Consider the following 11,691-nt stretch of genomic DNA (forward strand, 5'->3'; position numbering starts at 1 on the left):
TAAGATTACAAATAAGACTTTCTATTACAACTCTAGCTTTCCTTAATAATATCTTGGGCTTCCGAATCTTCTTATTCTTCGGGTAATGGGCCTTCAGTAAACCCCGGGTACTATCTTCGGCAGGCCCATTTGGGATGCCTATGTCAGCAGGCGGCGCGGCCCCACCCTTGGCCGCGCCGCCCTGTCTCCTGGGCCCCTCGCGTCGCCCCCTGACCTACCCTTCCGCCTACTTAAAGCCTTCATCGCGAAACCCCCAGTACCGAGAGCCACGATACGGAAAACCTTCCAGAGATGCCGCCGCCGCCAATCCCATCTCGGGGGATTCAGGAGATCGCCTCCGGCACCCTGCCGGAGAGGGGAATCATCTCCCAGAGGACTCTACGCCGCCATGGTCGCCTTCGGAGTGATGTGTGAGTAGTCTACCCCTGGACTATGGGTCCATAGCAGTAGCTAGATGGTTGTCTTCTCCTCATTGTGCTTAATTGTCGGGTCTTGTGAGCTGCCGAACATGATCAAGATCATCTATCTGTAATTCTATATGTTGTGTTTGTTGGGATTCGATGAATAGAGAATACCATGTTATGTTGATTATCAATTTATATCTATGTGTTGTTTATGATCTTGCATGCTCTCCGTTATTAGTAGATGCTCTGGCCAAGTTGATGCTAGTAACTCCAAGAGGGAGTATTTATGCTCGATAGTGGGTTCATGTCTCCGTGAATCTGGGGGAGTGAGAGAAACCTCTAAGGTTATGGATGTGCTGTTGCCACTAGGGATAAAACATTGATGCTATGTCCGAGGATGTAGTTATTGATTACATTACGCGCAATACTTAATGCAATTATCTGTTGTTAGCAACTTAATATTGGAGGGGGTTCGGATGATAACTTGAAGGTGGACTTTTTAGGCATAGATGCATGCTGGATAGCGGTCTATGTACTTTGTCGTAATGCCCAATTAAATCTCACTATACTCATCATAATATGTATGTGCATGGTCATGCCCTCTTTATTTGTCAATTGCCCAACTGTAATTTGTTCACCCAACATGCTGTTTATCTTATGGGAGAGACACCTCTAGTGAACTGTGGACCCCGGTCCAATTCTCTATACTGAAATACAATCTACTGCAATACTTGTTCTACTGTTCTCTGCAAACAATCATCATCCACACTATACATCTAATCCTTTGTTACAGCAAGCCGGTGAGATTGACAACCTCACTGTTTCGTTGGGGCAAAGTACTTGGTTTGTGTTGTGCAGGTTCCACGTTGGCGCCGGAATCCCTGGTGTTGCGCCGCACTACATCTCGCCGCCATCAACCTTCAACGTGCTTCTTGGCTCCTACTGGTTCGATAAACCTTGGTTTCATACTGAGGGACAACTTGCCGCTGTACGCATCACACCTTCCTCTTGGGGTTCCCAACGGACGCGTGCTGTACGCGTATCACTCGACAGTCTATCTTTCTCCCGGTACCGAAGATTCTAGTTTGGACTCTGACTCCCAATGGGTGCTATTCAGCTAGCTCGGCCTACAAAGCCCAGTTCCTGGCTTCTTTGCCTTGCCCTTTTGGCAACATCGTTTGGAAGACTTGGGCTCCCCTAAGTGTCGCTTCTTCGCCTGTCTTGCTGTCCAAAACCGCCTCTGGACCGATGACTGTCTAGCCAAAAGAGGATGGCTACATCATCCTACTTGCCAACTCTGTAGATGCTCCCTTGAAACGACTCGTATCTCCTCTTCGAGTGTCGCTTCTCCAAGAGAATCTGGAGTGCTGCGGCTTTGTGGCTCTCTTGCCTGGACCTCATCCGCTGTCTCGGCACCGGGAGATCTAAGGTGTTGGACTACTGGCACGCTATCGCCAAAATGCCCACTTCCTCTCCCAAAGGTCTACGAACTGCCATCATGCTTATCACCTGGGAGATTTGGAAGGAGAGAAATGAGCGAGTTTTCAACAACAAATCCTCCTTACCCTCGGTAATCATGCAGAAGATCAAGGAGGAGGGCAAGATTTGGGTCCTTGCTAGCGCGAAGGGTCTCGCGGAACTCATGGGCTGACCGTCTTTTGGTTTCTTTCGAGGGGGGGGGGTTGTTTCCACACCCCTTTTCCCCTTTTTTATTTTTTATGGCTCTAGCCATTCCCTTATTTGCTTCTCCTATATCAATGTAAGGAAAAATCTTTTTTGCCCATTTTTTTAAAAAGTAAAAGGTTCGGAACTTGGCAAACGTGCCTCTTTGCCAAGTTCAACCATAAAAACACAAGGCAAAGAAGTCCCACTCGGTGAAGAGTCGAAAAAGCACACACCACCATGTCATTTTTTTATACCAATATGGATGATAGTAGATTTACTTTACTCAAGCTGAGGACTGCCGCGGGGCTTGCAAGGCGGTCACTCACAAGGTTGCCAAGAAGTGTGTTGTCCACGACATGCACTACTTGGCGCGTGTGAGCTGCATCGTCATTTGGTACATTGAGCACAACAAAATTCAGTTGTCCAAGGAGAAAGCCCGGAAAAATCATATGAAGGCGTGGCAGTACCTTTTGGTACGTATATTTGCGTATTATCTACTAGGTGATAGCTAGCTAGTTTCATTCCTATGTGTAGTTTGTGTACATAGGTTCCTCCTGTGGTGTAGTTACCACAAGCTCACTCTCTCTAGCATCAGGAAATAGAAGATGAGAAAGAACCTCCTCTATTATTCCTATCAAGTTATTCTTCATGCTTTTCTGAGCTTCTTTCTTTCTTTTGCAGAAAAGGGAAACATGCCAGGAGCCCACAACATTCCAGGCCTTCTATGACACCCGTATGAGGACGGAGCCGCATCCAAATATGGATTCGACGTGGATAGCTTTAGGATCCAAGTTGAGGTCAACGAGGTGCACATAGAAGTTGAAGAATAAGCACGATGAGGATGCCGGCCCTCTCACCGCTCCCTTTGATGCCACAGTTGCCATGCTTCTGGGATAGGGTCATGGGAATGGCCACTTATGAATTGGTGATGGTTCTGTCGATAAAACGAGCGTTCCATCTCTCTCCATGATCCTTGCTAGGACGAGCTCCAATCCTAGTATAGTGATCTACTCTCCCATGGCCTTCGGAATAAATTATCAGCGTTTTCAAAAAAAAGGAATAAATTATCAGCAAGATCTAGGTATATTCTTCTTCCTTGGTCATCTCCACTTGATTACATATTTTGCATAGCAACATTGATAACATTGTGATGAAATAACTTAAGCTGAGGTGGCTGAAAAAATGAGGCTGTGGGAGGAGGGCAAGACCAGTTCTTGGCAAATGGAGGAGAGGTTGGCTAAGCAGCAGGAGATGATGGAGTTTATGGCACGGAGGTTCCCAACATATGACTCCTGCTTCGTAGTTTTTTCTTCCTCATAGTAGATAAAAAAATTCTCAACACCATTCATCTTGCGAGAACATGCAAACCTTACCTGCGCAAGTTGGGTTTGCATGCCTATGAGCGTAGTGCACCTCCGGAATGATCTCGATCTTCCTCCTTTTAGCCCCCCATTGGTAGTCTTGAGTATTTTCAATCGTTCATCTTATTCTAATGCTTATTGTCTCATGCACATTGTTTTTGGGACATCCACCAGCTGGATCCAACAATGTGCATGTTGGTCAATATCAAAACCTCCGGTGACACCAACTACGGGTTCCTCTTCTCCGGTGCACCTTCCTCTTCTCCTTTTTGCCTTTATCATTTCCCCCTCTTCCTACTCTTCCTCGTCTCCTCTTCCTCTTCATTCTTCCTCTTCTCCTCTTACTACCATGATGTCGCTGCCTCGAGCTCCCCCGACCATGATGCCTCTAACATCGCCTTCTCCTCCTTGACCTCGAGTTCCACCGACCAATGACCATGATGCTGCCGACTCCTCCTCCTCCTCCTCGGACTTGAGATCCTCCTCCATGGCCTCGGCCTCCTCCTCGAGCTGCGATGATCACGACACCACCAAGACGCCGCATCGAGCTCCTCCTCGGCCTCGAGATCCAGATCTCTGCAAAAAAAATCTTAGACTCGATTGCTTTCTAGTTTTGAATGTAGGGGGTTGCTTGTAAAAGTTCCCCCAACGAGGCTTTTTTGTTTTCTGGAAAAGCTTTCCGCCGGTACACCAGGTTGCTGTGCTAGAGATATATGATGTAACCGCCGGCGTACCAGCTAGGTGCGCCAGGAATAATCCATTACCGTCGGAGGTAGCCAATTTAGGTGCACCGGTGATATGCATTTTCCTAGTAGTGCTCGGCGATGGTCCGAGCGTTTAGCTAAAGGATCCTCCTCCGCCTAGCCTCCATGAGGAGCTGCCCAACCTCCTCCGTTGGCAACCGCTCGTGGGAGACCGCGACACATTGGAGGATTTGCTGGTCAGCCTGCTCTAGTGTGCGGGCGGCGTTCCTCTGGTCGTGCGCTAGCCGACAAAACTCAAGTATCACCGCCTACTTCAGATCATCTGCGGGCTCCTGCTCCTCCTCGGCCGCTCCGCGTTTGATGTCGGCCTGAAACTGCGCATCGAGGAGGACGAAGTCCGCTATTTTGGCCTCGTCGAGGAAGAGGGTGAAGATATATGAAGGCTTGGGATTGGCCTTTGTCTTTGGAGGCAAAGATGCACGCGTCGTGCGGCTGTTGCGGCCCAACATAGAGTACATGGTGGGCAGGCAGCGAGGCATCCTAGCTACATGGCGAGGCTGTTGCGGACGTAAGATGCTTGAGAGGGGAGATTCATGGTGACCACGACGGATGCCCCATTTAAAAATGCGGACGGATTGGATGCCGGCACGAAGCACGCATCGACGACATTGATGAAGGAGCCAGCGCAGGGGCTGAGGCATTGGTGGCAGTGGTCAGCGACAATTTTGATGGTCATGGCTGCTGCCGCTGATCAGCACTCCGCATTCAGGCCGCTTCCATACGGGCCCGCGGTGCGTGTGGGAGGACACCTGCTCTGATGAGGCCTAAGGGCTAGGATGTGCCCAGATCTCACGAATTGACCCGAAATCAAAGAGTGCAAAAGAGGGAGAGATGAAGAACGCGATGAACACGGAGAACAAACACACGCACACCAACCCGATTCACTCGAATTCCACTCCTGTGGCTTGATAAACCACGCCGATAGAATCACACGGGGAGAGACCGCGAGGTAGAATCCCGGTGTGAGATATCGGTAAGGGAGATGAACAAAGTTGTGGGAGAGAGAGTGGGATGCACTAGAACCTCACACAAACATCATCCAAGTCACATAAGAGATAGCCTTGAGAAAACATAGGAGATCATCACAGAGGTTTGTGAGCAAAGCACCAATGATAATTCAATCTATGTCTCACCCTAGCAAATGGGGGTACGGAGGCACATATAGGCCAGATTCATGAAGGGGTAGTTTAGGAATTACAACCGAATAATTTAGGGACGTCCGGATGTAAAGGAGTGGCTCAGATCTAAGGAGGCCCAAAGGGAGAGAGGAGGTACCGCTCGAGGTACCGGTGAGATGCACTAAATGGTGCAAAAGCTACTGTAAGCTTGGACTGCTCGGCGGTACCACAGCCGGAGGTACCGGTCGGAGCTACCGGTAAGATGTATGCGTGTGTCCGGGGTGCCCAGACCCCCCAGCGGTACCTCGGGCGGTACCTGGCCTGGAGGTACCAGATAGCCTTGGGTGGAGGTACCGGCCATGCCTGCTTTGAGGTACCAGAGTCCCAATTCCCCGCGCGGTCGACTTGGCAGCGTGGAGGTTCCAGCCGGACCCGGGTGGTGGCTCCAGCCGGCCCCAGGTGGAGGTTCCAGCCTGCGCCAGGTGGAGGTTCCAGGCTCTCTCTCCTTCTTCTTCTTCTCTTTGCTTCTCATCTTCTTCTCTTCCTTTCTTCTCCTCTATTCTTCTTCTTCCTTGAGCATGGTGAACTCCTCCATTGTGGACTCTTGTCGATGTTTGTACCTAATGACACAACGAACATTGGCATGAGGTAGCACTCTATCCAAGGGTGTATCGAGATCGAGGGTAAAAAGGATTGAGTTCACCTTGTCATGTATAGCGTGGGTTCGTGTTGTCGGTCCACTTGGGGGACTCCTTGGCCATGGTGTAGTGTCGTGCTTTGGCGGGGCTACATCATGCTCTGTCCGCGGCCTATCTGCGCAGACACATCGGCTCACCAAATTTTCAATGGTACACGACAAAGTAAAAGCGGGAAATTTCCCCGCGCAAGAAAGTTTGGTGGGAAGGATGAGCGTGGGAGGAGGTTGTCGACGTGGCCCTAGTTATTTGTTGTGTGTCCATTAGGATACACAAGTCAAATCCCTAATGACATAACGGGCTCCATCAAATGCGGTAAACTTAGCCACCTGTCCCGCTTCTTTGTCGTGTGCTTTGTAATTCTTTTCTTCGATAAAGAGAATATATTAATGTCGTGAAGATACCAATTACACCCAGCCTCTACAACAACCTAATACCCTAGGATGTACGAATGCACATAGACAAAAAGAAAAATCCAACTAAAAAAATTCCCACTACAGTGTTCGAGTCATAATAGCATTCACACAAACATTACAAAGAGAAAACCTGATGTCCAAGTTCTGCAAAGGCGATGCCTCCAAGAAGGAAACAATGCACAATCGTCGTCATCACCTGATCATAGATCTTAGGTTTTCACCCCAAAGAAAGTTCCCGCTCTCAAAACAATGCCTTCCACAAGGCTATTATCAGGCACAACCAGTTAAGGTCAGACCTTGGATTTTCACCCTACAAAGGTAAGATATTGATCTTCTCATGTGCTGTCGCCCCCACTTGCATGCCACTAGTACGAAGCCCGAATCACCAAGCAAGTTCCTCATCACTGCAAAGACTCGAACCACCATTACTAGTCCTTAGATCCCATCTTGCATGCCATTCTCCGCCTCTGACGTCACCATGGAACAAAAATATAGGTCCCATGATAAAAACGGATAGCAGAGCTTCGCGCATCTCCCAACTGAAACCAAACGGTCTGGAAAATCACGGCAGAATCCCATCCGATCCATCAATATCCAGACATGAGGCGCCCAAGGGAGTTCGCTGATAGAGCCTTTCGGAACTCGACAACCCGCAAGATCATAGAGGACAAGCATGTAGCAGATCTTTGTCTTGACGTCAAAGGAATCCTAGGAACACCGCCTTTGCTAGGCAGAACGAGGGCCCCCACGCTTGTGCCCGCCTGCTCCCAATAGTAGGTCTTAGATCTTAGAGGACACCGCCACAACACCCGCGCCACAAGGAGATGTCGAGTCCCGCGAACCATGCGTTACAAGATTTGAGATCCTAAGATCGACCAAATCTCGCAACCCACCTCGACGGAAGGAGGAGGCCTCCACCGCCATGCCCGGTGACGCCGTTCCTGGGCCGTCTCGCCGACACCAAGTGAACTCCGGCTGACGCGCCGTCCATCACAACCACGCCGACCGCCGCCGCGAAGATCCACTAGGGCCTCCGCCCAAGATCCCGCACCTGCCTAGCCCCGCAATTTCAGCACCACCATGGTGCCAGTCCGACTTTGCAGCCAGGCGTCGCCACCCCGCCCACATCCCCGAAACCAGACACACATGCCTACCCAGGGGCGGACCAGGATCTGACGGCCATGTCCTTGGGGGAGCAACCACCAGGAGGGAGCTCCACCTCCCCGTTGCCACATCGGGATCATCGCTGAAGGCCATGACACCACGGCTCTGCCATGCGATTTCGTCACCGCTGCCGTAGAGAGAGCGGGGTCGCCACCCGGAGAGAAAAGCTCCGCTGCTAGCGTCAAAGGCGATGACTCCCAGCGGCGACGAGGGGTGGAGGAGGGGCATTCTTACATCAGGAAAGAAAAAAATAGCATGAAAAATTCTTGAATAAGACTGAAAAATTATTTTGGTTGATACCAAAGGTAATTGTAGTTTTGTTAATTAAATAAGAGAAAGACTCGGGCGGCGCAGTGGAGAGGTGAGAGGTGGCTGTCCGGACTCGGGAGTGGAGAGGTGAAAAACGTAGGGGTGTTCTGCGAAATAGAAATGAACTTAAGATTAGAGGTGGGAGAATATTTTTGTAACGTTGCTAGCACGAATCTCCAACAAACTAAATGTGAGCATAGTGCCGGGGGCATTCTTAAATCAGGAGATGCATTTCTCATTTCTTAAATGGATGGACAGTCGTAATGTAGCCGAACTAACTGTTCTACATTCTCACGACTATGAGACTCTACACGATGCATCCGTACTTTTCACTATACTGGTATGTATTAGCATGTCAAAAGGGCATATAAACACATCACTCGCCACGATTGCCCTTTCGGACGACGGGAGTGTCCACATCCACGGCCATGTCAGCCACCTCCTCGACGAGGTCGTAGTGCTTTGCCGCCGGGTCGTACTGCTTCATCACCAGCACCGATGCCACCGTTGAGAACTCCGGCAGAGCCAGGTAGCTCCCCACCGGCCCGAGCTCCGGGCAGTCCGTGCTCCTGTCGGCGAGCGGCACGCAAGGCGCCCCTTGCCCTACCAGGAAGAGGTTGCACCGTCCCGCAGCCTTGATCGCCCCAACCACGTCCGCCTTTTCTCTGTACGTCTTCTCCTCGTACCGCGCAGACTCGTTTCTGGTCACCACGTTGCCGCGGAAGTCCGCCAGGAACGCCTCATCATCGTCGGCGCCGCTGGCGCCGGACTGTGGCAGGAACCGCAGTACGTGGAGCTCGATGCCTGGGTGCTCCACCATGCGCATGCCGTAGGCCAGGGCCTCGCGGTCGTCGCGCCCACCGAAGAAGAGAACGGCGATGTTGTAGGAGACGTCGCTGGCGGGGACCTGCGCGGCGCCGCCAAGCCCGCGGTCGACGAGGATCGCGACGGAGCACGGCGCGTGGTGCAGGACGCGCTGGTTGATGTGCTGGTACTCTTCCCCGAGGGACTCCATGTGGCCGTCCATCTGGTGGAGCTTGTGGAAGGGGAGCACGATGAGCGCGGCGCGCTTCTGGTGCGCGCTGGTCACCACGTCCTCGTGGATCGTGTGCAGGTCGGAGATGGCCGTCATGGCGCGGATGGACACGTGGCTCAGCTGCTGGTACGTCTCGAAGGCCACCACCAGTTGGTCTCCGTCCCCGTCGCCGTTCCGCCGCTTGTTCCAGAACGGCATGCCGTTGCGCCGCGCCTTGTGGACCATGGAGATGGCGGAGGACCGCTCCGAGAGCTCCACGAGGTGCATGGCGTAGACGGTGATGCCGCGCCGACGCGTGCCCCGCGAAGACTCCATGAGGTTGATCATGGTGGGGATGTTGCGCGTGCTGTGGAAGCACGCCAGCATGCGCAGCTCGTCGTCAGGGTTCGCGCGCAGTACGGTGCGATTCTTGTACGGCGCGCCGCGCCGCGCAGGCTTGTAGATGGCCATGACCACCGGCGTGGTGATGAAGGTGTTGATGAGCGCCATGAGGACAAGGATGGCGAACGTCTCGTCGTTGAGGACGTGCCGGTCCTTGCCGATGTTGAGCACGATGAGCTCCACGAGCCCCTTGGTGTTCATCAACACCCCCAGCGTCACCGCCTCTCGCAACGGCACGCGCACCACGAGGGACGCGAGCACCGTGCCGCCTATCTTGCCGATGCACGCCGTGGCAACCACGAGCACGAGAAGCGCCCACGAGTCGCGGCCTTGGATGGCCATGACGTTGGTCTTTAGGCCGCTGGACACGAAATATAGCGGAAGGAAGAGGCCGGAGATGAGGTCCTCAACCTTCTCCAGGAGAACGCCGGCGAAGGGCCCGTCCTTGGGCACGATGATTCCGACGATGAAGGCGCCGAACAGCGCGTGGATGCCGATGGTGTCGGTGACGAATCCAGCGGCGAGCACGATGGACAGCGTCGCGCAGATGTAAATCTCCTTCACCGGTTCTCCCTCGGGGGACCGCCGCGCCATCCAAGCGAGAATCGGCCGGAGCAAGAAGAAGGACGCCACGACGAAGCCGGCGCCCGAGAGCAGCACCCAGACCGAGACCAGCGGAGAACCGCTTCCTGAAAGCGCGATGGCAAGCGCAAGAAGAATCCACGCTACGACGTCGTTCACAGCCGCGGCGGACATGGCCATGCGCCCGAGGTCGGTGGTAAGGAGCTTGAGCTCCGCGAGGATGCGCGCCAGCACGGGAAACGCGGTGATCGAGAGCGAGACGCCCATGAACACGAGGAATGGCCCCGTGGATACGCCGCGGTTGACGGTATGCTCGAGGACGAAGGAGGTGCCGATGCCGAGGATGAACGGCAGGGCGATGCCGGCAACGGCGATGACGAGGGCGGTGGCGCCGGTGCGGCGGATGGCTCGCAGGTCCAGCTCGAGGCCGACGAGGAAGAGGAAGAAGAGGAGGCCGATGTTGGCGAGGGTGTCCAGCACCGTCAGGCTCTCCTTGGGGAACACCGTGTTGAGGAAGGCGCTGCTGCGGCCAAGCGCCGACGGGCCGAGCAGGATGCCACCCTGAAGAACGCAACGCAATCAGTCTCATCATCAATAGGAAACTAGTAATTATCGAATATCGATAAGCCGCACCTAGCAGTGAATTAACCGATGATGTGCGTTTCAGAAAGATCATGGGTACATAGCAGCAATTGAGTGAACTCACGATGATCTCGGCGATGACGCGCGGCTGCCGGAGCGGCCGGAGGAGGAAGGCGAGCCCGCGGGTGAGCACGACGACGACGCATATCTGCAGGATTGCCAGCGGCAGGGCCGAGTTTAGAGGGTTCTCCCCCTGGAATATGCCGTCCGACGTCGCCTTCATCGGCTTCACGGCGCTCGCATCCACCGCCGCCGCCGCCATGGAACTTGTCGGCCTTCGCGCGCGTATACGATCTCGTCCTCCCTCCTCCCCTCCCTTTCCTTTCACCAAGGGAGGGAAAAGAAACGATGGGGAGGAGGGCAAAGGTGATGATCAGTGGCGACTTGCATGTACCTATTTATATAGGCTGCTGGGGGCAGATGGCCGGGGGAGAGGGTGAGGGAGGACGACGGACATGACACTGCAAGCCTGCCACTGCATCAGCGTCTACACCGGAGAGACGAGTGATCCAAGAAACCAGCTGACGAAACGGGACATGAAACTGCACACGTGCACATGTGTTATTTTTAGGAGCAACTAATTCAAGGATATGCTTTTATCTTCTCTCGAGGATGCAACAACCACACGTTTCAAGTTTTTCACCAGCTGCACAAGGGTGGACATGGACACATAATAATGGTGGTACAAATTTCAACCCTAGCCCAGCCGCCGATTGGCCAATACATAACGGAAACAGAGGCGTAATTGATCAGATTGGATCGGATTTTACTCATACCATATCATTTAGCATATATTTTTCTCGGATTCTCGTCGGAGCAAAAATTGATCGGTTTCGGATTCGAATACGGATATACTACACTGCGGATTTGAATCGAAAATAGGGCGAACTCGGACATAAAATAAAAATAGTCGGATAAATGCTCTCATCGGTTTATAGTTCTTGCAAATCTTGAGACATATTTAAATTTTCAGTCATGTGTAGTTAAGAAAAAAAGAGACACAATGCGCTAAAACTTGAGTATTGATAAAAATTTAGAGCTAAATATGCTCGCTAAATAAATTTAATAACTCAATAGCTACCAACGTTGCAGGATTAGTATTGGCTTTTGACTAAAAAATCGGATTATCCAGTTAAATACGTTAGGATGGATAA

The 11,691-nt window shown here is 52.4% G+C and overlaps 1 protein-coding gene across 1 annotated transcript; it reads right to left on the minus strand.

The window, feature by feature from the left end:
• Positions 1 to 8,219: 8,219 nt before the first annotated feature.
• Positions 8,220 to 10,927, minus strand: LOC127293423 (cation/H(+) antiporter 19). The gene is made up of 2 exons (XM_051323049.2): positions 10,602 to 10,927; positions 8,220 to 10,456 (listed from the first exon to the last, which is right to left on the minus strand). Exons 1-2 carry the CDS (start codon positions 10,797 to 10,799, stop codon positions 8,273 to 8,275), a joined length of 2,382 nt encoding a protein of 793 aa, XP_051179009.1. The 5' UTR covers positions 10,800 to 10,927; the 3' UTR covers positions 8,220 to 8,272.
• Positions 10,928 to 11,691: the final 764 nt, after the last annotated feature.

The sequence above is a fragment of the Lolium perenne genome, chromosome 1 (assembly GCF_019359855.2).
Source record: "Lolium perenne isolate Kyuss_39 chromosome 1, Kyuss_2.0, whole genome shotgun sequence".
NCBI classification, from domain to species: Eukaryota; Viridiplantae; Streptophyta; class Magnoliopsida; order Poales; family Poaceae; genus Lolium; species Lolium perenne.

Bases quoted from the DNA above. Each gene is read 5' to 3' on its own strand.
- LOC127293423 (XM_051323049.2), bottom strand. From the start codon at position 10,799: ATGGCGGCGGCGGCGGTGGATGCGAGCGCCGTGAAGCCGATGAAGGCG. The intron at 10,457-10,601 runs GTGAGTTCACTC...TGCGTTCTTCAG, and splicing joins GCGTCATCGCCGAGATCATC to GGTGGCATCCTGCTCGGCCC.